Below are 27,494 nucleotides of genomic sequence, written 5' to 3'. Positions count from 1 at the left end.
CTGTCCTCCTGGTCGCTCAGGCCTTCTCCATGGACATCATGAGGCACAAAGATGCTGTAGACCAGATCGTCAAGACGGGAGAGGCCATCATGGACAGCAAGGACCAGGAAGAGAAGCTCGTTCTCAAGGTACTCAACAACACCCTTGTCACTCCATCAGTTTGCATTCTTGAGGCAAGGAAGTTGACAGAACACACTGTTATAACACTCAAACGTCTCAGCTGAGACAAGACTGTGTAGGTCTGAATGCACACAGTTAAGGCCACTCGAACAAACAAGCAAATCTTACCTTCTTTCCTTCCAAGCTGAGAAGATAAACACAACAACATATTCATGAATCAGACACTTTTATACAAAGCGACATATAGGCAGGGGTTTGAACCTGCAACCTTTTGATCTGAAGTCAAATGCTCTACCGCTAAGCTCCACACATCCCACCTGACTCACCCCACACTCACACCTGGCCCCAGCATGCAAGCGCTGATGTAACCAGCTCCCTGTCTCCTCCCCGGCCAGGCTACGGTCCAGGCCCTGCTGGACAAGTACGGGGCGGTCAGCCAGTTGAACTCTGAGCGCTGCCTGCAGTTGGAACGCGCCCAGTCCCTGGCCAGCCAGTTCTGGGAGACATATGAGGAGCTGTGGCCCTGGCTCCAGGACGCCCGCGCCTCCTTCCTCCAGCTGCCCCTGCCCGCCATCGAGTACGAGGCTCTGCGCCAGCAGCAGGAGGAGCTGAGGGTGAGGAGCCGAGACACAACTTACTTGAATCTCAATCCAATTTAATTCAATGAATTGAATGGAATCAAATGGAATTGTAGTGAATTGAATTAAATATAATTGTATTTAATTGAATCAAATGGAATTTCATTTCATTGGATCAAATTTAATTAAATTTTATTGGATCACATTGAATTTAATCAAATGTACCTTCATATCATTGATTTTCACATACTGGACACCTGATCTGGGTAGGATGACTGTGCCTAAATGAGCCTGCTGAAGTTAGGCTGGAATGGCTTGTAGTCTAGTGCTGCTTGTCTAACCTGTAGTTAAGCTAGCCTAGCACCGTGTAGCCTGTAGCTAAGCTAGCCTAGCACTGTGTAGCCTGTAGCTAAGCTAGCCTAGCACCGTGTAGCATGTAGCTAAGCTAGCCTAGCCTAGCACCGTGTCGCCTGTAGCTAAACTAGCATAGCACCGTGTAGCCTGTAGCTAAGCAAGCCTAGCAATGTGTAGCCTGTAATTAAGCTAGTTTAGCACTGTGTAGCATGTAGCTAAGCTAGCCTAGCATTGTATAGCCAACTGCTGCACAGGTGGACCAGTGATCAGTGAAATGTCTGGATATGCTATACAGCTAAGAAACCTAGAGCTAAGCTCTGCCTACACTACGGCACATTATCCAACAGTACACTGCTGTAGCCTATAACCAAGTCATCAAACTGTAGAGCCAGGAGGCTTGTCTAGACTCTACACCACGTTATCCCTCCTCATTAAATAGTTGTTTCGGTGCCACTGGATTAAGCATCGTTGTGTTGTTTGTTCGAGCTTCACTCTGGCCTTTATTAGTCTCTTGTTTGGACGCCCACAGCAAATGCGTGAGCTGATAGCGGAGCACAAGCCCCACATCGACAAGATGAACAAGACAGGCAGCCAGCTGCTGGAGCTGAGCCCAGCAGAGGGGCTTCCTGTCCAGGACAAGTACACCACCACGGACCGGCTGTACTCCCAGCTGAAGGCTGACGTCAAGCACAGGGCTTCCACCCTGGACGAGGCTATCTCCAAGTCCACCCAGGTGAGACACACACACACACGGATGCAGACACGTGCAAGAATTCCGACACGTAGATCACACCCACACAAGAAACACGTACACTTACTCGCTGTGCACACACATACACGCAGGTGCAAGAATGCACTCCCCCCCACACAACACACACACACTCACACAGACCGTTTCTCTCTCTCTCTGAACCTTTATGGGGTCACTGCCCGCTGTGAGTCAACCCCAGCCACCTGTGCACTGTTGCATGCCTGGTGTGACTTAACTGCTTATCTAGGTTTACGTGACTCCTACCCTCTGCTGTTTGACTGACTACCCTTAATCATTCACTTCCTGTTCCTGTCATCATCTCTTCCTTATTTTGACTCCCTGGTGATTTTGTTTGGACTGTTAACACCCATGCCAGAGAGGTGAGGGCATGGCACATGGTGTATGTCTGCTGATGCCAGATACCTCCAGCTAATGCCCACCTGGTAGGGTTTCATGTAGGTTTCATTGTCTGTATAATAGACACGAGCATGAGAGTTTGATTGGTGAAGCACTATGGCTGATGTTGTTTTTCCGAGTGCATCTGTGAGGGGATCAAATTATGTTTGTAACAGATTGTTCTGGTGTTTGGGGATGTGTCCCTCTACGGGGTCATTTGATGACCTGCCAAAATAGCGCCAAGGCAGGCGAAACTAAATTCTGAACCTGTGTGATGAAAGTGCTTGTCGTCCCTCTGCTCCAACACAAGAGGAAGCATGAATCATATCCTTCCTCTGAAAACAGGACAGCATGGATAGTTCCACTCAGGAATGGTTTTACCGTGCTCTGTGGAAACCACAGCCTGCTAAATGTAGAAATGTGTGCCGGTCATTCCGGGTACTTAATGGATTAAACAATGTCTCTTTCCTGTCTGTCTTCACAGCCCCTCTTTTACAATCAACAGCTTCCTTTGTGTGTCCTTTAGTTTGACACATGTTTGATGTCAAACAACACTGAGCATCCCTGTCTCTGCTCCATACCCCCCCCCCCCAGTTCCACGACAAGATCGACCCGATGATGGAGTCCCTGGAGCGGATGGCAGAGCGTCTGTGCCAGCCCCCTTCCATCTCCGTGGAGGTGGAGAAGATCCGGGAGCAGATCTCTGAGAACAAGGCTGTGACCATGGAGCTGGAGAAGCTGCAGCCGTCCTTCGAGACGCTGAAGCAGCGCGGTGAGGAGATGATCGCCCGGTCGGAGGGCGCCGACAAGGACATCTCGGCTAAAGGTGAACACCCGGCCTCTTTAGAATGTCGCTCGCCCCCGACGTGGAGATAGTCAAAGCTTGTGTGGAAACAAAGTTGTGTGTGTGTGAACGCGTGTGTCTGCGTACGTCTGCGTGTGTGTAAACGTGCGTGTCCTGAGCTCTCCTCTGTGTGCTGCAGCGGTCCAAGACAAACTGGATCAGATGGTGTTCCTGTGGAGCCACATCCAGGCCCTGGTGGAGGAGCGTGAGGCCAAGCTGCTGGACGTGATGGACCTGGCCGACAAGTTCTGGTGCGACCACTGCGCCCTCATCGTCACCATCAAGGACACCCAGGACCTCCTCCGGGAGCAGGAGGAGCCTGGGGTCGACCCCTCCGTGGTGAAGCAGCAGCAGGAGGCCCTGGAGGTGAGAGATGGGGGCCTGGAGGGGAGGGATGGGGGTCTGGAGGGGAGGGATGGGGGTCTGGAGGGGAGGGATGGGGGTCTGGAGGGGAGGGATGGGGGTCTGGAGGGGAGGGATGGGGGCCTGGAGGGGAGGGATGGGGGCCTGGAGGTGAGGGATGGGGCCTGGAGGTGAGGGATGGGGCCTGGAGGTGAGGGATGGGGCCTGGAGGTGAGGCATGTGGGTCTGGAGGTGAGGGATGGGGGCCTGGAGGTGAGGGATGGGGCCTGGAGGGGAGGGATGGGGGTCTGGAGGTGAGGGATGGGGCCTGGAGGTGAGGGATGGGGCCTGGAGGTGAGGGATGGGGCCTGGAGGTGAGGGATGGGGCCTGGAGGTGAGGCATGTGGGTCTGGAGGTGAGGGATGGGGCCTGGAGGTGAGAGATGGGGTCTGGAGGTGAGGGATGGGGCCTGCAGGTGAGAGATGGGGCCTGGAGGTGAGAGATGGGGCCTGGAGGTGAGATATGGGGCCCCTGTAGGTCAACTGTTGATCTACTTGTTGTCAACCCACACTCTCTATTTCTCTCTTTCTCTCTCTTTCTCTCTCTCTGTCTCTCTCTCAGACGTTCAAAGAGGAGATTGATGGGTTGCAGGAGGAGCTAGACGTGGTACAGAACCTGGGGGCGGAGCTCATGGCGGCGTGCGGCGAGCCAGACAAGCCTGTGATCAAGAAGAGCATGGACGAGGTGCCTGAACTAGCCAATTAGCATCATCATGATCAAAACAATCAGATCACAGCAGTACCATCACAAAACATTCAGATCACATCTGTATCATCACGAAACACTCAGATCACAACGGCATCATCACAACGAATACATCCCTTCTATCCAGTCTGAGAATGTGTTTGAGTCTTGGCTGTCGTCCCCAGGTGAACTCTGCGTGGGAGACCCTGGACAAGAGCTGGAAGGAGAGGCTGGACAGACTAGAGGAGGCCATGCAGGCGGCTGTGCAGTTCCAGGATGGCCTGCAGGTAGGAGGCTAGGATGCAGCCTGGAGACCCACGTCTGACTCCAGACTCACACAACCATCCACACAGCCTAACCACACATGAGCAGAGCGCTGGGATATTAGCTTGAAGACTATAAACAACAACAAAAGCTGTCGCTATACTTAAATGAGGTTACTTTAATTAGTCTAGTTTACAATGTAATGGAGTTCTTTGTGAAGCAGGGGCTGGTTTATGAGCCGTTTTTAAAAGCCTGCCTGAACGTAGACTGTTGGTGGTTTGAATGAAAGTAATAAAGAAGCATGCCAGATATGACCATGAAAGATGTGACACTGCATCTTCTCCTGCTCCTCCTCCTCCTCCTTCTCCTCCTGCTCCTCCTCCTTCTCCTTCTCCTTCTCCTCCTCTTGCTCCTCCTCCGCTTCCTCCTCCTCCTCCTCTTCCTCCTCCTGCTCCTTCTCCTCCTCTTCCTCCTGCTCCTCCTCCTCCTCCTCCTGTTCTCCCAGGGTATGTTCGACTGGGTGGATATTGTGGAGAGCAAGCTGGACTCGATGTCTCCAGTGGGAACCGACCTGCAGACTGTCAAGCAGCAGATAGATGAGCTCAAGGTACCCACACCTGAACACACACCTGAACACACACCGGACCTTTGTTTACCCTGTGACTCACAGAGCATCCGTATTGATCTTGGATCAAAGCTAGATGACTAAGCTTTCATGGTTCTCTTTGTGAGGAGTCCCTTCTCCTCTCCTGGCTTCAGTTATAGGACATTGTTCTCCAGCCTGAATACTTCAGCTGGCAGCTTTGTGTTGAAGCTGTGTATTATCAGGTCGCAGGGTAATGCTGCTGCTGCTGTGTAGTTTAGCCACAGTAAGGCCTTTGTCAGTCACGGCGTTCTGTATGACAGGTCTGCATGTCCACTGGCCTGACTGAGTTGGGTGTTTGTGTCTAAAGCAGGCACCGCCAAACAGGCGGGGCCTTGTATTGTTGCCAAGAGAGATCACAGCAACAAGGATTTCTATTAATATGTCTGTGTGTGTGTATGTGTGTGTATACCTTTGTGTGTGTGTGTGTATATACCTGTGTGTGTGTGTGTGTGTATGTGTGTGGATACCTTTGTGTGTGTGTATACCTGTGTGTATGTGTATGTGTGTGTGTGTATACATGTGTGTATGTGTGTGTGTATACCTGTGTGTGTGTATGTGTGTGTGTATACCTGTGTGTGTGTATGTGTGCGTGTATACCTGTGTGTGTACTCCAGGAGTTCAAGAGCGAGGCGTACCAGCTGCAGATAGAGATGGAGCGCCTGAGCCACCAGGCGGGGCTGCTTCTGAGGAAGGTGACGGAGGAGGGAGACCGTCTGGCCATCCAGGAGCCGGTAGCAGAGCTGAAGATGCTCTGGGCCGGCCTGGACGAGAAGATCATCCACCGACAGGTCAGCTGGACCCCAGCCGCGTCGCCAGGGCAACAGGGCTGGGTGGAGGGATACAGGCGTCGCCAGGGCAACAGGGCTGGGTGGAGGGATACAGGCGTCGCCAGGGCAACAGGGCTGGGTGGAGGGATACAGGCGTCGCCAGGGCAACAGGGCTGGGTGGAGGGATACAGGCGTCGCCAGGACAACAGGGCTGGGCGGAGAGGGGCATACAGGGAACCAATGCCATAGATGCGTACTGAAGTGTATCTTAAAGTATCTGTCTGTGTCTGTCCTGTGCGGTGCAGCACAAGATGGAGGGAGCGCTGCTGGCGCTGGGGCAGTTCCAGCACGCCCTGGACGAGCTGCTGGCCTGGATGAGTCACACGGAGGAGCTGCTGGCCGAGCAGAGACAGGCCACTGGAGAGCCCAAGGCCATCGAGATAGAGCTGGCCAAGCACCATGTAAGCCCGGAACCTTCCGCCTGCCATCCTCTGCCCCAGTGTGTCGGCGCTGTGGGATTACCATCACCGCTGTCTTCCTCTCTCTGTCTGTCTCTCTTCCTCTCTGTCTGTCTCTCTTCCTCTCTCTGTCTGTCTCTCTTCCTCTCTCTGTCTGTCTCTCTTCCTCTCTCTGTCTGTCTCTCTTCCTCTCTCTGTCTGTCTCTCTTCCTTTCCGTGTCTGTCTCTCTCTCTTTTAATCTGTGTCTCCTCCCTGACCTTCTGACCTCGGGATTAGCACAGATGACAACAAATATCCCTCCACACACGCACACACATACAGTACACACACACGCACGCACACACATACAGTACACACACACGCACGCACACACATACAGTACACACACACACACACGCACACACATCACGCACACAAACAGGATCTTAAATGGCCATCAGAATAAACTAGAATCTCTAAATTTGTCTAAAACCGTTTTATAGAATACTTTTAGGCAGAATATCCTTTAGAATACTGCCCATACGAAACTTAAAATGATCCCGGACTTTGGGAGATTGTTAACCAGCTTATGACCAATCCCCCTATGGAGTGATCCTTAATGCAGGCCTGTTTATGGCAGTGGAATCATCTGCTTAGTCTAATCTGGTTCCTATTTCTTCTGCCTCCTTTACAATCTTCTAAATCCAGCTGCATGAGACTGTATTTTTGCAAATATGCATTTGATCCAGTCACAAGAAAATAGAGAAGCACTTTAATGATCCCTGAGTGGAAATTACAACAGCAGTGGCTTCAAAATATGCAACGAAGGTCCCCAAGGCAACAGGAAAGACCACGAAATGTGCAAAATCGGCAGGAAACGGACTGAAATATCATTGTAAATGGACTCTGCCAGCGTAGCGTGATGGTGCTGGATGTGCTGTGTGTCCCAGGTCCTGCAGAACGACGTGCTGGCCCACACCAGCACGGTGGAGGCCGTGAACAAGGCGGGGGCCGACCTGGTGGCCTCCAGTGAGGGGGAGGAGGCCTCGGGCCTGCAGAGCAGGCTGGGGAGCCTGGGGCTGCGCTGGGGGGGCATCCTGGAGAAGACGGAGCGCCGCAGGCAGCAGCTGGACAGCGCACTGCTGCAGGTAGGGGCCCGGAGACGGATCTAACACACCCCTCTAACTGGTCTGGGTCTGGGTTTCTTGGGATTGGCGTTTTGCAGAGAGAGCAGAGTGGCATGAGTCTCGTTCTTCCACAAACCGTAACCCTCCCTCCACCCCAGACTCCCTCCTGACTCCACCTCCCTCCCCCAGCCCCCCAGCCCCCCACCCCTGTCCCTGCCAGCCCCCCTCCTCAAGCCGTCATCCCTCCCCCTCTGGCCTCCTTCCTCTCCCCCAGCCTCCCTCCCCCGGCCTGCCTGCCTGCCTGCCCCCTCCTCCCCTCTCCCTCAGGAGCCCAGCAGAGCCTGTCTCCTGGTCCCACTAACCCAGGCGGAGGTCTGTTCTTTCCCCAGCAGCAGGAGAAGAATGTAGAAAATCTAAATCAGACAGATTACAGAGGAGGGGGAGTTCAGGTGCCAGTTCCTCCCCCTTCCCTCCCCCCTCTCACCTCTACTCCCTCATTCCTCCTCCCCCTCCATCTCCTCCTCCTTTCCTGCTGCCACTAACAATAACTTTGACATTTAGTGGAACGCTTTGATCTGAACAACAAGTGTTTTACGTGCAATATGATTCAAAGAATTTTGAATGGGTTGTTATCCAGCCTGTAACTTTCTGGACAACGTTATTGCCAGCAGTTCAGTATTGCTTTATGAATACGAAGTACAATTTATCCAAGTGAAGATCTATAAAAGTGTCCGAGGTTTGGACGAGGTTGTGGTGGAGAGAGGTTCGCCAAATATAATCCCGTGTTCTCCAAGAATCCCAGTAACCCCGCAGAGCTCTGTGAAGATTATTTTACAGAAACATCGGAATTTATATGTTACAATTTGAAGTTGGCTGACGCATAGTTTTCAAGATAAAAAAAATAAATACCCTGCAAAAAAAAACAACACAATAACCGACCAAAATCAAGGCTTCCTTCACACAATTAAACAATACCACTTAACTAAGACTAATTACCCTAACTCCCTCCCTCTAACACCCCTTGGCCCAGACAGACCTCTCTCTCTCTGAACTCTCTGCTGAATGACTGAGTCGCTCAGCTCAGACGAGCGCTGCTTCACCTAGTTTACAATGGAGACCGAGGCCATTGTTGTGAGTTCAGCTGGGCTGTGTTGCAGGCCCAGGGTTTCCATGGCGAGATCGAAGACATGCAGCACTGGCTGAAAGACACGGAGCGCCAGCTGGGGGCGTCGAAGGCGGTGGGGGGCCTTCCAGACACCGCCCGCCAGCAGCTTCACGCCCATCTGGTACGTAGCCCTCCGCTGAAAGGCAATGCTGGGGATGGTGGGTGTGTGTGTGTGTGAAAAGCCTTGATATGGAGTCGAGTGTGTGTGTGTGTGCATGGGTGTGTGTTTATGCGTGGGCGTGTGTGTGTGTGTGTGAAAGGCCCTGGTACGGAGGCAAATGTGTGTGTGTGTGTGAAAGGCCCTGGTACGGAGTTGAGTGTGTGTGTGTGTGTATGAGTGTGGATGTGTGTGTGTGTGTGTGTGTGTGTGTGAGGGGCCTTGCAGCAGATGGCTGCCTGGTACGCAGTGTGTCTGGTCGTCATGTGAAGGGTGAAAATGAAATGACACAGCAGAAGAATCCCACTCTGAGACCTGCACCTCTCCTGTGGAAGCCCCTCCCTGAAGCTGGACGGGTCGGGTGTGGATTAAGGATGGCTTTGTGTTCGGGGGGAACGTTGTGTTGGCTTGTGTCTGTGTCGTAGTTGTTGTGGCTGTCTTGTGATAACGAGGTTCTAACGGTTGTTGTTGAGGGTTCCCCTTCAGAAATTCCACGAAGAAGAACCCCAGGAGAACCAAAAGATTAGCATTGATTAGAGAGAGACAGAGAGACAAAATCTATAGCGAGAGGTAGAGAAAGAGAACGAAAGAGAAAAATAAAATGAGAAAGAAAGAAATAAAGAGAAAAAGAGAGAAAGAGAAAAAGAGAGAAAGGACTTGGCCGTGTGAATGAATGCTGCTCTCATTCCTTCTCCATTTTTGGGCTTGTTTTTCTTACCATGTTCTCCCAAAAGCAAGCCTTTAAAGCAGCGACCTACGTGGTTACCAAAACTGTTGACTACGATCACAACACTTGAGAGCCCTAATACATGTAACATTAGTCAGTCAGGGCACACTGTAGATATAATTGTCATTGATGTTGTTGTTCTATCCTGTTGGAATAGCCCTGTTCATTTAAAGAGAGCATTTTCAGTTTGACAGCCTTATCAAGTGAAACCCTGAGCAGCTTGATAAGATTAGCCATCGTGGTACCTGTAGCATCTTTGATGAGCCCATCTTAGAAACGATGGCGTATTTGATGAGCTTAGTTTGTAACTGTAGTGTCCTACCCAGGTTGAGCGTATCACCGTAGCGACAGCAAAGACGCCTGGGTAACCATGCCGACTCAGAAACTGACCGTGTTCCTGCTTGGCCCCTGCTGTGTGTGTAGGAGCTGTGCTCGGCCCTGCATGCTAAGGAGCCGCTGTACCAGGAGCTGAAGGCCCGAGGCAGACAGCTGCTCACCTCCAGCCCCTCGGGGCAGGACAGCAGCACAGAGGGCCACCTTGCCGGCCTGGAGGAGCGCTGGGACGGCGTCCACGCCAAGGTGGCCGACAGGAAGGTGAGTTCTGGAGGCTGCGTGGGGGAGGGTTCGATGTTCTCGATGTGTTTTTGTCACCTGGCCTCTGTGGCAACATTCACGCTCACTCGGTTCAAAAAAGATACAAAGAAACACAGTGAAGGTTCTGGGTAACGATTTAAGAATTATTCTTTTTTCAAGATTCTAAAAGCTTGTTTCTTTTAGGATAAAAAAGAGTATACTTATTAGAGAACACCATGCCTTCCCAGTGTTGGTACTGACAGAGCTACACTGAGTGGATTAGACCAGTCACACTGATTAGGTCATGACACAGGAAGTGGTCACCCACTAGTGTGTGTTCCTGACACTAGTCACACACTAGTGTGTGAGTCAGAAAGGAACAGGGAGCAGGCGTTTGGACAGTGCAGATGACATTAACAGATGCTACAGTGTGTTGGACTGGATTAGAAGGTAGTTCACACCTCAGCAACAGCAGTTTCTGTCTGTTACCATGGCATTCTGCTGCTGAACTGGAGTACACGACTACTCTGGTCTGGACTGGACTGAACCAGCTTTAGCATTCTACTCTACTACAACTCTACCCTACTGTAGTTTACCCTACACTACACTACATTACCCTACTCTACTTCAACTCTACTCTACTCTACTCTACTGCACTTTACTGGGCTCTACTGTACTCTACTGCTTCTCAGCAGTTCCAGTTGTCCTCAGCGAGAACCAGGGCTGTTGACACAAAACCAGGGCTGTTGAAACCGAGCCAGGGCTGTTGAAACAGAGCCAGGGCTGTTGAAACAGAGCCAGGGCTGTTGAAACAGAGCCAGGGCTGTTGAAACAGAGCCAGGGCTGTTGAAACAGAGCCAGGGCTGTTGAAACCGAGCCAGGGCTGTTGAAACAGAGCCAGGGCTGTTGAAACCGAGCCAGGGCTGTTGAAACAGAGCCAGGGCTGTTGAAACAGAGCCAGGGCTGTTGAAACAGAGCCAGGGCTGTTGAAACCGAGCCAGGGCTGTTGAAACCGAGCCAGGGCTGTTGAAACCGAGCCAGGGCTGTTGAAACCGAGCCAGGGCTGTTGAAACCGAGCCAGGGCTGTTGAAACAGAGCCAGGGCTGTTGAAACAGAGCCAGGGCTGTTGAAACAGAGCCAGGGCTGTTGCCCTCAGCAGAGACGAGCAGCCTGCCTGCTCAGGTCATGCCCCTGGCAGCTGTACGTGAGGATGTGACACCTCCAGTCCTCCCGCAGGTCTGGAGGTGTTTCCTGTCTTCCTCAGGCCTCCGTGTGGCGTGGGTTACATCAGGCGCTGGCGTCTCTATCTTCACACCTGGAGGATACAGACTCAGAGCTCTGCTCTTCCTGCTGGTCTCACTAACCGCCTGCAACCATTACCTCATGCTGCGGTGACTGGAGTATCTGTGTGTGTGTGTGTGTGTGTGTGCGCTTGTGTGCGAGAGAAAGAGAGAGATAAAGTGAGAAAGCGAGAAAGAGGAGTGCTCATCTCTTTCTTCACTCTCTTTCTTTCTGTCCCTCTAACCCCCCCCTCCCTCCCTCCCTCCTCTCTGTAGGTGAAACTGGAGGAAGCTCTGGGTCTGGCCACAGATTTCCATGACAACCTGCAGGACTTCATAAACTGGCTGACTCAGTCAGAGCAGACCCTGACCATGGCCTCTCCTGCCTCTCTCATCCTGGAGACCATCATGTTCCAGATCGACGAGCACAAGGTGTGTGTGTGTGTGTGTGTGTGTGTGTGTGTGGGGGGGGGGGGGGGGGGACATCTGTTTGGCAAATGTGTGTAATTGTTGTCCAAGGTGTGTGTGGGTGTGTTGACATCTTTTAGGCAAATGTGTGTCATTTTCAGCCTTTGTGGTTCATAATATAACCCTTGTCCTTGCTCGCTGTGATTGTGTGGGATTGGTGTGGGTACGATTGTATGTGTGTGTGTGATTGTGTGTGTGGTCCTGTGTGTGATTGTATGTGTGTGTGTGGTCCTGTGTGTGATTGTATGTGTGTGTGTTTGATCATGTGTGTGGTCGTGTGTGTGGTGGTGTGTGTGTGGTGGTGTGTGTGGTTGTGTGTGTGTGTGTGTGTGTGTGTGTGTGATCATGTGTGTGTGTCCGTGTGTCTCAGGTGTTTGTCACCGAGGTGAACTCCCACAGAGATCAGATCATGGAGCTGGACAAGACCGGGACTCACCTGAAGTACTTCAGCCAGAAGCAGGACGTGGTTCTGATCAGGAACCTGCTTCTCAGCGTGCAAGGCCGCTGGGAGACGCTGCTGCAGAGGTCCGTGGAGAGAGGCCGTCTCCTGGACGACGCCAGGAAGAGGGCCAAGCAGGTGGGCAGGGGGGGAGGTGGTGGAGACACACACATACACACAGCCAGACACAGTCCGGTCTAGGACCAGACAGACAGTCTACAGTAGTACAAGACACAGTCTAGTACCACACACAGACAGTCTAGTAGCACACACAGTCTAGTAGCACACACAGTCTAGTACCAAGCCCCCAGCTCAGTAGACAGTTGTGTTTGTGTTGTGTCCAGTGGCCTAGTCTGCAGTGTCCCCAGGCTGATAGAGCTCCTCAGAGTGTGAACAGTGCCTGCAGGATCTCCAGGAGCCTCAGCCTGAGGTTCAGCCAGTACACCAGTGCAGCCTCGTGGGCTGGGACAGCCCCCGCCTGGCTGTGTTGAAGTGTTTATTATGGTTCCACAGCAGGGGGGGACGCAGGCAGGCGGGGGTGGATGGAGTCCTTGAGCCTTTCATTAGTACGAGCACCATCACTCTCCCTGGCTGTCTCACAAACTCGTCAGACAGAAAACAATAAATCATGTGAAATATGAGATCATGCCCTGAACTTTAGTTTAAAACTAATGCACTTGTCTTTGTCTTTCTCTCTCTTTGTTTTGTCTTTTTCTCTCTCTTTCTCGTTTTCACTCTTTCTCCCTTGTTCGCTCTCTCTCTCCCTCTCTCTTTGTTTTCTGTCTCTTTCTTTCCCCCCCGCAATGTCTCTTTCTCATTCTCTCCCTCTCTCCTTCATTTCTCTCTATCTCTCTCCCCCTTCCTCCCTCACCTCCAGTTCCATGAGACCTGGAACAAGCTGATGGAATGGCTGGATGAGTCGGAGAAAGCTCTGGACTCTGAACTGGAAATAGCCAACGACCCAGACAAGATCAAGACACAGCTGGTCCAGCACAAGGTCTGAGGTCATGACACTCTGAGTGAGAAACACAGAGAGAGAGGGGAGAGAAGGAGAGAGTGATACAGAGAGGGAAACAGAGAGAGAGAGAGAGACATAGAGGTAAGCAGAGAGAGAGAGAGAGAGAGGTAAGCAGAGAGAGAGAGAGAGAGAGAGAGAGGTAAGCAGAGAGAGAGAGAGAGAGAGAGAGGTAAGCAGAGAGAGAGAGGTAAGCAGAGAGAGAGAGGTAAGCAGAGAGAGAGAGAGGTAAGCAGAGAGAGAGAGAAGTAAGGAGAGGGAGAGAGAGGTAAGCAGAGAGAGAGCGAGAGAGAGAGGTAAGCAGAGAGAGAGAGAGGTACGCAGAGAGAGAGAGAGGTAAGCAGAGAGACAGAGAGAGAGAGGTAAGCAGAGAGAGAGAGAGAGAGAGAGGTAAGCAGAGAGAGCTGTATCCTCCAGTGTACGGGTGTTAATGTTAGCGTGGTGTTGGCGTTAGCGTTGCTGGTCAGCCTGCTAGCTGGTGCTGCTCTTGGTCTGGTATGTGCAAGGAGGCTTATGCTAATCCTAGCGTAATCTTTGGATGTACAGAATGTATTAGGGACACCCCTGATTGTAGATACTTCTAATCCTCGGGTTCGGGGTGGGAGGGTTGGGGAGGGGTGGGACATAGTTGACCCCCTTGTCTTTGGTCACATCTGTAACAGGGTTACAAGTGTAACAGGGTTATATCTGTAGAGAAGCACGCCAGAGGGGAAACCCAGAGATAATCAGGACAAGCAAAACCTCTGGCCCAGCGTACCTTTCCCACCCTCCTAGGACTGGAGACGACAGCCGGTGGGCATCTGTGTGTTCAGAAGACGGTCATGGTTGAGTTGCTCAGAGCGATACAGGCCTAGCAGCTGTGATGCGCCACTCTCAGAGATATGAAGGACTGTTATTTTCATGATCGAGTCGTTTTGTCGACCGACTGTGAAGCTGAACAGGGCCTACATCTCCCAGTGTACCCTGCATGACAGGAAGGAGTCCTGACTGTTCCCCCACCCCCTACAGGAGTTCCAGAAGGCTCTGGGCAGCAAACACTCGGTGTACGACACGACCAGCCGGACGGGCCGCGCCCTGAAGGACAAGACGTCGCTGCAGGATGACCGTCAGAGGCTGGACGACACGCTGAGCGAGCTCAGAGACAAGTGGGACACGGTCTGTGGCAAGTCTGTGGAGAGGTACGTCCTGGACGGGAGAGGACTGCTGCAGGGAGGGTGGAGGGGGAGGGGGGATCGTTACCTGGAGGTCATAGGTCTCCCAGGAGTTAGAAACACACTCAGGAGTTAGCAGGACACAAACGCTCGTCAGTCACTCAAAACGGATTAAGTCACTCGAAAGCTTGTCACTCAAATCTTAGTACATCACTCAGATGTTAAAAATCACTCACACGTGATTGAATCACTCAAAATCGAATCCCTTCTCTCAAAACGTAATAAATCACTCAAATATTAGTCACGTCACTCAGATGTTAGTAATTTGAGTTAATCAAACACTCTGAAGTCATGAAAACAAAAATGTTTGTGTAGCTCTGTGGTAAATCATTTGACTGCAGATCAGGATGGTCTCAGGTTCAAATGCCCCCTCTGTTATGCTGATTGGATAAATGCAAATGCGTAGTTACCGTGTTATTATTTTCAGCCAATCACTCGAAAGTTAGCAAAACACTCGGAATTTAGTGTACTCTGAAGTTGCAGGTCGGGGTGCTAACTGTGAGTGGTCTTCCAGGCAGAACAAGCTGGAGGAGGCCCTGCTGTTCTCGGGCCAGTTCACAGAGGCCCTGCAGGCACTCATAGACTGGCTGTACAAGGTGGAGCCGCAGCTGGCTGACGACCAGCCCGTCCACGGAGACATAGACCTCGTCCTCAACCTCATGGACAACCACAAGGTAAGCAGGACCATGGGTCTTTTAACCTCAAAACAACCACAAGGTAACCAGGACCATGGCCACTTCAACCTGATAGAGAACCACAAGCTGACAACAGAGCTGTCCCTGTAGCACAGAGCAGCTTGAACACATAGAGCTAGACCTGGCTCCTCATGTTCATGTTTTCCCTGCTAGTCTCCCTCCCTCCAGGCGGAGAGACCAGTGGGATTAAATGACAGAGATGTGATTCATCTGCCCTCCCTGGGGCGCTTGTCGGAAACGGTGTTACGTGACGAAACGCTGTGTTGAATTAGAGGAGACATTAGGCAGCAGGGCCCAGAGAAACTGAGCTGGGCAAGAAATCTGAACCCCCCCCCCCTCTCTCTCTCTCTCTCTCTCTCTCTCTCTCTCTCTCTCTCTCTCTCTCTGACTCTTTCTCTCTGACTCTTTCCCTCTGACTCTTTCTCTCTGACTCTTTCTCTCTCTCTCTCTCTCTCTGACTCTTTCTCTCTGACTCTTTCTCTCTGACTCTCTCTCTCTCTCAATTCAATTCAGCTTTATTAGCATGACAGTCATTTCAACCGTATTGCCAAAGCAAGACGCACAATAACAGACAACCATACATCAACAACAATATTCAAACACAACACACATCTCTCTCTCTCTCTCTCTCTCTCTCTCTCTCTCTCTCTCTCTCTCTCTCTCTCTGACTCTTTCTCTCTGACTCTTTCTCTCTCTCTCTCTCTGACTCTTTCTCTCTTTCTCTGTCTCCATGTTTCCAGCTAGAGGCTCACCCTTACTTACCCCTGATAGCTGGTGATGTCATGATTAGAGGGCAGAGGTGTTCTGGCAGGGGGCTGGAACCCTGTCAGGTCCAATCAGCAACCAGCAGTGATGAAGAGGGATTTCTGAGTAGGAGTTGAGCTGGCCTGCTGGAGAGAATGGATCCGGAGGACTGGGTTTCTATGAGATGAATCTCATGGCATAATGCATACATCAGCTGTGAGGTCTTCCTGTTCTGGGTTCTTACTAAGCTGTGGACTCAGAACACGGTGTGTGGCAGTGAGAGAGAGAGAGAGAGAGAGAGAGAGAGAGAGGGAGAGGGAGAGAGAGAGAGGGAGAGGGAGAGGGAGAGGGAGAGAGTGTTAGCTGTGCAAGGCAGAGACCATGGTTCGGTGTGTGTGTGGTTCGGCATAATTATAATTTATCCAGAGAGACTTACAGTAAGTACAGGGACATTCTCCCCGAGGCAAGTAGGGTGAAGTGCCTTGCCCAAGGACACAACGTCATTTTGCACGGCCGGGAAAACAACCTTTTGATTAATAGCCCGACTCCCTAAGCGCTCAGCCACCTGACTCCCTGAGTGTGCCCCTGCCCCGTGTCCCAGGTGTTCCAGAAGGAGCTGGGCAAGAGGACAGGCAGCGTGCAGGCCCTGAAGCGCTCGGCCCGGGACCTGGTGGACGGCAGCCATGACGACGCCGCCTGGGTCAAGGTGCAGATGAGGGAGCTGAGCACCCGCTGGGACACGGTGTGCTCTCTGTCCGTGTCCAAGCAGAAGCGACTGGAGCAGGCCCTCTCCCAGGTACGCCCCGCAGCCACAACCTGTGTGTGTGTGTGTGTGTGAGTGTGTGCGTGCGTGTGCACATGTATGGAACTCAAGTACCGTTATGAATCAAAACCTGACCGTGCTACTTGTGTACGTGTGTGTGTGTGTGTGTGTGTGTGTGTCTCCAGGCAGAGGAGTTCCACTCCACGGTTCACATCCTGCTGGAGTGGCTGGCCGAGGCGGAGCAGGGCCTGCGTTTCCATGGCAGCCTGCCCGACGACGAGGAGGCGCTGTGTGCTCTGATAGAGCAGCACAAGGCAAGTCAACAACAACCACGGCCACACAAACTAACCAACGGCAGTTAGTTCAACTACGCTAACAACGCTAACCGTCAGCAAACCGACAGCTCCACTAGACGCCCGCTCTCCGACACCCTCCACACCTGGCGTGGTGTGTACCTGCTTGGCATTCCACTGTGGTGAGGTCATACGGTGGAGCCAATCAGAGCGCAGCCTCCTCTGACACGCACACGCCAGTCGCGTGTGCCAGAACACGAGAGGACCACCATACATGGGCTCTACACGCCGACTTGAAATGCCATGCCAGCTTCTTCTTCAAAACAGGAATGATCTCATAGAATTGGATGTAGCTTCTCCGGGATGTTTGTTAATTATTCATCATAGATGTGATTTATTTCCAGTTGAACTTGGAGAGAAAGGACAGGCTGGCAGCCAAAGCTGATTCTTGAATGCACGTTGTTGCTTGTGAATGTTCATGTGCTAACAGGCAATTTGTGTGTGTTTGTGTGTCAACAGGACTTCATGAAGAAGCAGGAGGAGAAGGGAGCAGAGCTGAACAAGGCCACCAGCCTGGGAGAAGACATCTTGACCATCTGTCACCCAGACTCCATCACCACCATCAAGCACTGGAACACCATCATCAAAGCACGCTTCGAAGAGGTCAGCTGACCTCTGGGGAGGAGTGTGTGTGTGTGTGAGAGTGTGTGTGCATGTACCAAACCTACCCCTCAGTCCATGCACAGGAACTGTTTCATCTTACGTATATTGATGACTGCAACTAATTGTTGTTGATGATGATGTTGTTATTGACGTTGTTCTTGACGATAATGATGATGATGATGGTGTTGTTGAGGATGGCAGATGATGTGGATGCTGTTGATTGTTGATTGTTGTTGTTGTTGCGGCGTGCAGGTGCAGGCGTGGGCCAGGCAGCACCAGCAGCGCATGGCGGGGGCTCTGTCGGAGCTGCGGGACGTGCAGGAACTCCTGGAGGGCCTGCTGGCCTGGCTGCAGTGGGCCCACAGCAGCCTGGAGCTGCAGGACACTGAGCCGCTGCCCCAGGAGATAGAGCAGGTCAAGGCCCTCATCGCCCAGCACCAGGTACGGGATAGAGGGGGGGGGAGGGAGGGAGAGAAGGGGGGGGGGGGGAGGAGGAGGGAGGGAGGGGTGCCTTTGTCAGTGACCCATGCTGTGGAGGAGGGTGGAAGGGAGAAGAGAAGGATAGGGGAACAGGTCTTTGGGTCAGACCAGTGTCTTGCGGTCGGAGTCTCACCCCTGGCCCTGCCTGTCCTCCTGCAGACCTTCATGGAGGAGATGACCCAGAAGCAGCCGGACGTGGACAAGATCACCAAGACCCACAAGAGGAAACCGGAGCCCCAGGGCCAGTCTCACATCCCCGTCCTGGAGAAAGGAAAAACCGCAAGTATGGAACCGTTCTCAAACCCTTTCAACTCCAATTGTAGTCTATTTTGGGGATGGGTAAACCTCAGGGATAGTAGAGCAGGATTGAACAAAGATTGGTTCTATTTTGGCTTCTATGCCAGCTGCATTTAACTGCCCACCAATGGCACAGTCGCAGAGTGCTCATTTTGACATGAATCAAACGCACCTCCGGTATGAGCTGAGCTCAGGCTAACGAGGTGCTGGGATCTGATGAGTCAGCTTCCTGTTCCTCTCTGTCTGGGAGGCATTAACAACATCACTGGTGACATCATACATGACATCACCTCTGTTCTCTGTACAGAGTTACAATGGAGGGACATGACTAAGCAAGACTTTAATAGGATTTTCTCTCAGTAAGTGTAGCGATAACTATATACAGTATCTTTTCAGCAAAGGTCTCTACTGCCAACTCCCAACGTGGATTCATTCAGTCTTTCCTTCTTGCAGAAACAGACATATTCTACATCTCATACCTGAGTCTTTGTCTTTATAGATACAGCCAAATCTGTTCTTGTTTTGACCCCGCAAGAGCGTGTGTCTACTTTAAGACCGCTTTCATGTGTGCCTGTTTATTGGAAGTCGACAGTATTCAACAGAGTGCTGGTTGTGCCGCCCACAGGAAAGCGCTCCCCTACCCAGGCCCTGTACCAGTCAGCCAGGCAGCCCCCCATCGAGACCAAGGACCCGCAGATCAACCTCCTGGTCAGCAGGTGGCAGCAGGTGTGGCTGCTGGCGCTGGACCGGCGGAGGAAACTCAACGACGCCCTGGACCGCCTGGAGGAGGTAGTGCACACACCCTCCAGGAAGTGTACACACACACACCAGGAAGTTTATACACACACCAGGAAGTTTACACACACCAGGAAGTTTATACACACACCAGGAAGTTTACACACTTTGGAAATCCTCATAAGACACACAGACACATTATAAAACATAGTTGGAGTTGGATTTTCTACGGTAATATGCAACACCTGGTCAGGGTTTCACTGTAAATGATCTTAATGCCTACAGACCATCAATCGACTAAGCTTTTTCAAACATTTTCAACGTCTTACCAGGTAGTTAGTTATTCCCAGTGTGAAGTGTCTCCCTGCCTCTGATCTTCTGTGTCTGTGTTGTAGTTGAAGGAGTTTGCCAACTTTGACTTTGACGTGTGGCGTAAGCGCTACATGCGCTGGATGAACCACAAGAAGTCCCGGGTCATGGACTTCTTCAGGCGCATCGACAAGGACCAGGACGGCAAGGTCACCAGGCAGGAGTTCATAGAGGGCATCCTCTCATCCAGTGAGTATGTCACAGCACAGGTGACAGGGGACACTACCAGTCAGTATGTTACAGGACATGTGACAGGTGACACCAGCAGTGAGTGTAGTGTAGGATAGTGGGTATGTCCGAGGGCATCCTCTCATCCAGTGAGATCATTACTGTGTTGTACTCCATTTCCCAGAATTCCCTACCAGCCGCCTGGAGATGAGTGCGGTGGCGGACATCTTTGACCGTGACGGAGACGGCTACATCGACTATTATGAGTTTGTGGCTGCTCTGCACCCAAACAAAGACGCCTACAAGCCCCTTACCGACGCAGACAAGATTGAAGACGAGGTCAGTTACAGCTCTCCTTGAATACTGGTGATTCACACGTCAACAAACCATGCTTACCAAAGGAACATATTGCTAATTTTGTATCATTGTTATTATTCCAGGTGACACGTCAAGTAGCAAAATGCAAATGTCCTAAACGATTCCAGGTTGAGCAAATTGGTGCCAACAAATATCGGGTACGTTTAAATCTCCCTACGTCCTGGTTCTCTTGACTCTGCTGTTTCATGACGTCCTTAAGACGTGACATCTAGCTGTGGTCCACCTTTGAACACGTTTAGAAATGTCATGACTTGGCTGGAGAGGTGTGCCTCGCAGACAAGGTCAGAGGGACTAACATGTGCTTTCTCATTGTTCCTTCCTCCGTCTCTACCAGTTCTACCTCGGAAACCAGGTACATATAAACCTCCCCCTTTCTTCTCTGGTCTAGTTGTTGTCCTAATCCGACCTGGTGTCTTAGAATAGCCCTCCTCTTACATGATCAGTCTTGTGTGTTTAGTAACGCTGGCTCTGACTACAGCCACGCCTGAGTCTATCAGCCTGGAACTCAGAAGTCGAATTCCCAGAGCACAGAGGAATTCTTTTAGATCCTTCTGGGTCTACACTAAACTACAGGGATTCCCCGGTTAACACTTGGTCTCTGACTAGAACACACAAATGAACTAATCTGCTTTTGAGTTTCAAAGGATTTGGGTTTTAATACCCTCAGTGTCATTCGAGTATGTTTACTGTATGGGTCCATTAATTCACCTTTCGGGCAGTTTGGAGTATAACGCTTTCTGTGTGCTTGTTCACTGCTTCACCATGGCAGTATCCCAGGAATGACTCCACTCAACTATGGCTGACATGTCTTTGGTTCAACATAACATTATTAACTAACCTTGTTTTCCAAGCCGGGCCATCTATTAATGTCAGGATGTACTTACCGCTTGTAGTCATCCAGCCTGTAGTTCTATTTTTTCAACTTTGTTTTTAAAATGCCTTGGGACAGTGCATGTCGCTATCCAGGATTCATAACTCATACTGGGTCACCTGCTTTTAACAAATAAGATAAAGTGTGTCTGGGGGAGATGATGGGGAAACGTAGGCGGATGACCAGGGGCGTAGTGGGGAAACCTGCTTTGGTTACTGTGTGCACCGTTTTGTATTGCTTTGCTCCATATCAACTGAACCCATTCTTTTGACAGTTTGGTCAGGTACACTGCTTACATGACTCCTTAGTGACGGATGACAATATAGCAAACAGGGACAGTCAGAACCTTACCCCTCATCTACACGTTGCCGTTTTGGAAGGCTGTATTCTGGTAAATAGTTACTCCTCAGATGTTTGTTATGACTCCTTTGTACTTTAACTCAAGATTCTTCTTCTTATTTTATTCATTTTGTTTACTTTATTTTTCTAAATTCATCACTTTTTAAATGTACTTGATCACACAATTCACCCAGTGGCATTTGTTCATTACGGGAATCATCTAGTTGGAAAGTTTGGATTAAAGTGAGATTGTTCTGGAGGCACCCAGCTATTGGAGTGTCGATGTGACGTCATGTTTAAGTGTTACACTGTGATTGGCTAGTGAGAAGATAAGCCCCATCCCCATGCTGTTTCTAAGTGTCTCATTGGAGCTTAGCTGCCTTGGTTCCGCATCCCTGTCAATGCATCCTCTAAGAGTACTGTATGCTGATTGGTCCATAGTGCTAGAACGTGCACCTGCTCACTTGTGATGGTGTGCAGGAGCCTGCTGTCTGTCTGTGTGTAGTTCTGTCTGGTTTTACTGTGTTACAACGTAGAAGCATCGTATCTGACAGGACGCATGTTTGTTTGTTGTCATCGTTGTGACGTTGTCGTGAGTGTTGTGTTGTTCATACCATGGCCGAATCCAACTGGGTGACTGGCTCTGCGTCTGGCTTGCTAAGAGGCCCCACCCTTCATCTGAAGCACGTCAGACAGGCTCACTGTGAAGCTGTATTCATGCTAAGATGCACTGGCTTTAAGAACAGCCATCTGCTTGAAGGCCCCTGTTTTGGTGTGTCAGGAAAGTACATTCTCACATAATCTCCACGTTCAGAGTCCGAGCGCTGTACTAGAGGGACCTCTGGAGGTGGAAAAGTCACACTGCAGTGCAGTGCTTGGTTCACTGTCATGACTGTGTGTGTGTGTGTGTCGTATTATAGTACCAAACACATCGAAATGACGTCACTTCCTGGTACTGGAGGTAAACGAATACACTGCATTTTTCTGTGACGGATGAAGTTGCAGATCATGTGCTTCTGTAACCTTACATGATTTACCTGAGTCCTTCTCCACAAGGCTTCAGCAGCAGACAAGCTTGTCTGACCACTAAGGGTTTGTGGAAAAGCCAACACACTAAATCCTGATTAATTAAATCAAATGACACTTTCTCTACCGATCGCACCCTTATTGGCTGAGCCAGTGCTCAGATGCATGAACACACCTTCTGATTGGGAGAAGGACTAACCAGTTGGATTGACCTCCATATTTGTTGTTTTGAGAATGAAACATCAATGTAGTTGTTGTTGTTTTGTCACAATCTGTTGGTTTAGCTGAGCAACACCAAAACAAAACCAGTTTACTCCCAGAAAAAACAAACAGTTTTGTCGCAAGTTTATTCTCGGAAATACACTGCCCAGTTGTTATATCACTTCCACATAAATACAAAAACATACAGACATTTAACCATCAGCACATCCCAGCATCTGGTTTCCTCCTGTGTTGCTCAGCGTCGACCAGCGGTGGTGTAGCCCGCGCTCCTGTCCTGATTCTGCCCCCGCCTCTCCCCCGCCTCTCCCCCTCCTTCCCCCCTCCCTCCCCCTGCAGTTCGGAGACTCCCAGCAGCTTCGCCTGGTCCGCATCCTGCGGAGCACGGTGATGGTGCGGGTGGGCGGAGGCTGGATGGCCCTGGACGAGTTCCTGGTGAAGAACGATCCGTGCCGAGGTGAGGGGGGGCTGGGGGGGAGGGGGGCGGGGCCAACGACTGACTGACAGGCCGTCCAGACCGACATGAGTAGCATTCAGCAACACGACAAACATGTCTTCACTTTTCCAAGAGGAGAGCGTGTGTTACCAGAGTGTTTGCGTGCGTGTGTGTGTGTTGCCAAGGCGATCCTATTGTCTTGCTTCCTCGTGGGCCGGGTTCTGAACGCTTGGACTTGTTTTGTGCCTGTTCTATTTTTTGTCTCTGTATATATATTTCCTGTCCACGTATTTCTATTTCCTGTGTATGTATTTCCTTTCTATGTATTTGTATTTCCTGTCGACGTATGTCTATTTTCTGCCGAACCTCCTGCTTCCTCCTCTGTGATGACGACAATCCTGTGTGGTCTCTCTGCAGTGCATCACCACGGGAGTAAAATGTTACGCTCGGAATCAAACTCCTCAATTACTCAGTCTCCTCTAGGTTGGCAAATCTCACACTTTCTCACCTTGCTCCATGAACCCAGTGGTATGTGTGTCTGCATCTCCGTGCGTGCGTGTTTTCATGTGTTTGTGTGTGTGTGCCCCTCAAAGTGAATGGCGTTTGCCCCGCTCACACTGCCCTGTGTGGGCATCATGCATGCTGTGGTGGCTCTTGGTTCACCTGCTGTTGCAATCTCTCTCAACCAGCTACCTTGCTACTTGGCTAACTACTGTAAACACAACATAAGGAACAACAGTCTGTATCGTCAGGAACATGTGGTAACAACAAAGTCTCAAGAGCAGAAAACAACAAATCAACTAACAACTCTCTCTCTCTCTCTCTCTCTCTCTCTCTCTCTCTCTCTCTCTCTCTCTCCAGGCCTGTCTGAGTCTACCCTCTCAGCAGAGCCTCCCTCTTTATTATGCTCCCTCGACATTATGCTGTCCGGCAGTTTGCTCTGACAGGGTTTTAGTGGGGTTATCTGGTTCCTAGAGTCTATGTGCTTTTACACTGTCTAGCCTGATGGGATGGGTTGCTAACTGTTCCCAGTAGGCAAAAGAACACAAACAAGACTTCGGTGTTTTGTTAGTGGAAATCTATATTTTTGTCTTGCTTGTTTCATTTGGACAGAGTGAGGCAATTGGGAACATTGTAGTCTAAATAAAGGCATTTGCTGGTATGAGTTAGGGTTAGATAGTTGAACTGAAGCTACTAAGAGGGCTTTTCCAGTGTTTCCAATGAGAGCCGCTGAGAGTGTGTGTGTGTAAAACTGCATGTTATTGTGCCATCCACATTTTTTCGCAGAGTATTACAATCCTAAATTGTAAGCAAAATCACCAACAACATGTTTCATTCCAGATGGTCTTTTCTATTCTGAAATGACTGAGCTTCATCTCACCAATCACAATCCTCTCTTATCACCGCCTATTTATCAGCTCTCATACGAGGCAAACTTCCTGGACCCAGATAACGCCGTAGATTAAACCTCCAACGGAGATTAGAAGTTTCCAGAGCTCCTCAACTCTGAGGAGGTGTAATCTGGGTCCACGAAGCAGAAGTCGTACCCCAGCGGGACAGTCTAACGTGTGTGTCGCACCTTCTCTTCGCCAGCTAAAGGGAGGACCAACATGGAGCTGAGAGAGAAGTTCATCCTCCCGGAAGGCACCACCCAGGTCATGGCCAGCTTCCGCTACAGGGGTCGGAGGTCGCGACCCTCGTCCCGGGCCGCTTCGCCCAATAGGTCGAACTCCAGTCACAGCTGTCCGGCTCCGCCCATCCCAGTGCAGACTCAGCCCAGCACACCCAAGGTAGGACGAGGGCCGCGCATGCACATCTCCCGGGTCCTAACCCAGAGGACACAACATTATACACGCGACGTTCCATTCATTTAGCACACGCTTTTATCCAAGAAGCATACAAATAGTGCATAAAGGAGGTTCCTGATTGCTGGGATTCCTCATAGCTGTGTGCTGTATGTATGCTTATCACTGTTTCCATTGATCCCAACCATATCATAGTCTGTCCTTGACCTGTTGAGTCCCTTTCCATGTTATCATGACTGACATAGTTTGACGTAGTTCACCCGTGTTGTTATTTTTTCTACCCCTGCTCATACTCCCTTAGCAACCTTTTGATTTCTTCACCTGAACCCGTGTGTGTCGATGTGTCATTGCTCCTCAGACCTCCCAACACAAGCACACCCGCAATTATGATAAACCCTGGCTGGCAAACAGCAAGCCCTCCACTCCTCTTAAATCCTCCGACTCGTTTGACAGCCAAGGCTCGTCTTCAGAGGTATTGTGCCTGACTGCTGCGTGAGACAGCTCTGTGACCCTGGCCTAACTACCTCTGCCTCACACTGCACCCCCCAACCCAAATCAGCAACAGTGTCCTGAACAGATGCACTGTTGACATGGATTTCTGTTGGGGTTCTGTATTCAAAGTGTTTAAGGACTAACTCGTACTAACTCTGTGGTTTGAGTCTGTCTCACTCTTTGACTGTGTACGTGTCTCACTCTCTCACTATTTGACTGTGTACATGTCTCACTCTCTAACTCTTTGAATGTGTCACTGTCTCACTCTCTGACCCTTTGACTGTGTACCCGTCTCACTCTCTGACTGACCAATATAACTGTCTGGTACTGGTTCTCTACTGTAACACTGGGATCTCTTCTACTCTGTCGCATGTGGAATCTCTCACTCACAGTAAGGATTCACCTTAGTGTTGACGTATTAACCCTTTACAACTCAAGTGCTTGGGGGTGAATGGATCTCATTCTCCAGCACTTTAGGTTGGATTGTTGGCTAGCAGGAAACGACACACGACAAGGTGTCGACTGATCTGTCAGTGAACTCGAACGGGATTGCTCTTTTTGTGTGACTTTCCATTTTGTGACGTTTCTGTTCACGTCTGAACTGGGAAATAAGATGGCCGTCAAGGCGCGGCCTCAAGTCGAGACGTTTCCACCGTTCCGTCTGTAACCCCTAACCTGCCTGTTCCTCAGAGCACGCCCATAGCTGGCAGCAAGCTCCGTCTCCCTGGTTACCTGTCGGGCAAGAGCTTCCAGTCGGGTGAGGAGGGCTCCCTGATCAACGCTGCTGTGATGAAGGCCAGATCACAGGCCTTAGGTGAGCATCCCTGCTGGACCACTGCTCTACCATCGCAGCCCAGCCACTAGCCATGTCACCAGTAGCTGAACGGATGTTCCTTGTAGTTTTAGTCTTGTGACTAAACCGTCCTGTCTGTGATCCCTCAGGCGACCACAGGAAGCTCCACAGCCGACCAGGAAGTAAGGCTGGCAGCCGAGGAAGCAGCCGGAGGGGGAGCGACGCGTCCGACTTCGATATCTCCGACATCCAATCGGTGTGCTCCGACACGTCGGAGACGGTGGGCGACGCCCCCCGGGCCACGCCCCGCTCCGCCTCCCGGCAACACGGGGGCAAGCCCTCCAAGATCCCCACACCCCAGAGGAAGACCACCCCCAGCAAACTGGCCAAGAGCTCCAAGAGATAGTCAGGAAGTCAGGGAACTACAACCCAGTCTGAGAACTGCAACTACGGAAGCCTGGAAGGGTTGGCGCTCTGCGGACACAGTGACGTGTTCCAGACACACAGACGGACACTAGAGACTGCTAACGTGCTGATTATTATTATTATTTAAAAGTGTTATGAAGATGTAAAATATGTCCGTGAGAAGAAATGGTTTAATATGACGTGAGAATGGAATGTCCTTTGGCCCTTGTGTATTTGTCTTAATGTATTTAATTTCATGTGAATAATGTCAAAATTACTATTATTATTATTTTATTTCATTTTGTTGATGACAAACCTGGATAGGTTCATAAGAACAAAAGAGAAAAAAAATACAATGGAGAAGACTGTACAATGTATGGGAAACTAACCTTTTTTTACACACTAATGAATGGTGAGGTTTGGTCTGGACAGCTCTGAGAGTTACTGAATGTACTGTAGTGGCGTCTGTATGCTGACTGCTGAGTCCTCTCTACTATCTTATCTATTTAAAGTGCAATGATGATATACTGTATCTACTGCCATCATGCTTGAACTGGGGAATATGCACCACATACTAAACTCAACATAGTAAACACTGCTCAAATCATGTCAAAGAAAACCTACAACTGTTTATGAGAGCTCACGCAGAAAACTCCTGACTATAATCTAGGCTTCATCGTCCTGTTCCTTAGCAGACCTGCACTTCCTGTATAGTTTGGGTCACCTGACAGCATTGATTGGACAGGTAGCCCTCTCAGCCTTTGGTAGACATTCTGTAGAGCGTCCATGTCAGTGTTTGGTTCATTTTGCTGGAGTGGAACAGATTACTGTAACTTTTTTGTAATAAATCTGCTTGCAGAAAGCTCCTATGAACACAGCATGGACTGTTCTTTGTGCTGAGTACGCAGTTGTGTTACAGTACGTGTGCGTGTGTGTGTCTTGTTTGGTAGTGTGTGTGTGTGTGTGTGTACAGGTATCTTATCTGGACCTGAATGTATATGTCTGTTTGTATTTTGTTTTGACATTGGGTGAGTGAGTGTGTGCGTGTGTGTGTGTGTGTGGATTCTGAGACGAATAGAGATAGATAGGTTAAGGAGTCAAGAAGCATCAGAAAGTT

General features: G+C 50.5%; 1 protein-coding gene across 3 annotated transcripts in view; it reads left to right on the top strand.

Moving 5' to 3' along the window:
• dst (dystonin) overlaps positions 1–27,254 on the top strand; it is a 136,876-nt gene extending 109,622 nt beyond the window's left edge. For 2 of the 3 annotated variants that reach the window (XM_062462991.1, XM_062462992.1), the window contains 34 exons: positions 21–128; positions 516–734; positions 1,582–1,785; positions 2,794–3,025; positions 3,183–3,409; positions 4,007–4,129; positions 4,315–4,416; positions 4,899–5,000; positions 5,654–5,827; positions 6,112–6,267; positions 7,195–7,392; positions 8,529–8,657; positions 9,844–10,014; positions 11,550–11,705; positions 12,112–12,318; positions 13,058–13,177; positions 14,204–14,373; positions 14,921–15,080; positions 16,447–16,641; positions 16,794–16,922; positions 17,421–17,564; positions 17,817–18,005; positions 18,204–18,327; positions 18,967–19,130; positions 19,472–19,634; positions 19,798–19,952; positions 20,054–20,128; positions 20,326–20,343; positions 22,786–22,903; positions 23,300–23,410; positions 24,476–24,672; positions 25,046–25,159; positions 25,870–25,993; positions 26,122–27,254. In XM_062462991.1, coding sequence (XP_062318975.1) covers positions 21–128; positions 516–734; positions 1,582–1,785; positions 2,794–3,025; positions 3,183–3,409; positions 4,007–4,129; positions 4,315–4,416; positions 4,899–5,000; positions 5,654–5,827; positions 6,112–6,267; positions 7,195–7,392; positions 8,529–8,657; positions 9,844–10,014; positions 11,550–11,705; positions 12,112–12,318; positions 13,058–13,177; positions 14,204–14,373; positions 14,921–15,080; positions 16,447–16,641; positions 16,794–16,922; positions 17,421–17,564; positions 17,817–18,005; positions 18,204–18,327; positions 18,967–19,130; positions 19,472–19,634; positions 19,798–19,952; positions 20,054–20,128; positions 20,326–20,343; positions 22,786–22,903; positions 23,300–23,410; positions 24,476–24,672; positions 25,046–25,159; positions 25,870–25,993; positions 26,122–26,378 — 5,235 coding nt within the window. In that variant the 3' untranslated portion in view covers positions 26,379–27,254. The remainder of the gene's footprint in view (positions 1–20; positions 129–515; positions 735–1,581; positions 1,786–2,793; positions 3,026–3,182; positions 3,410–4,006; positions 4,130–4,314; positions 4,417–4,898; positions 5,001–5,653; positions 5,828–6,111; positions 6,268–7,194; positions 7,393–8,528; positions 8,658–9,843; positions 10,015–11,549; positions 11,706–12,111; positions 12,319–13,057; positions 13,178–14,203; positions 14,374–14,920; positions 15,081–16,446; positions 16,642–16,793; positions 16,923–17,420; positions 17,565–17,816; positions 18,006–18,203; positions 18,328–18,966; positions 19,131–19,471; positions 19,635–19,797; positions 19,953–20,053; positions 20,129–20,325; positions 20,344–22,785; positions 22,904–23,299; positions 23,411–24,475; positions 24,673–25,045; positions 25,160–25,869; positions 25,994–26,121) is intronic. The other variant, XM_062462990.1, reaches the window with a different exon arrangement.
• The last annotated feature ends 240 nt before the right edge of the window (positions 27,255–27,494 follow it).

The sequence above is a fragment of the Osmerus eperlanus genome, chromosome 6 (genome assembly GCF_963692335.1).
Source record: "Osmerus eperlanus chromosome 6, fOsmEpe2.1, whole genome shotgun sequence".
NCBI lineage: Eukaryota > Metazoa > Chordata > Actinopteri > Osmeriformes > Osmeridae > Osmerus > Osmerus eperlanus.
The sequence above is the reverse complement of the archived record's forward strand: the minus strand, read 5'-3'. Positions and strand labels throughout refer to the sequence as shown.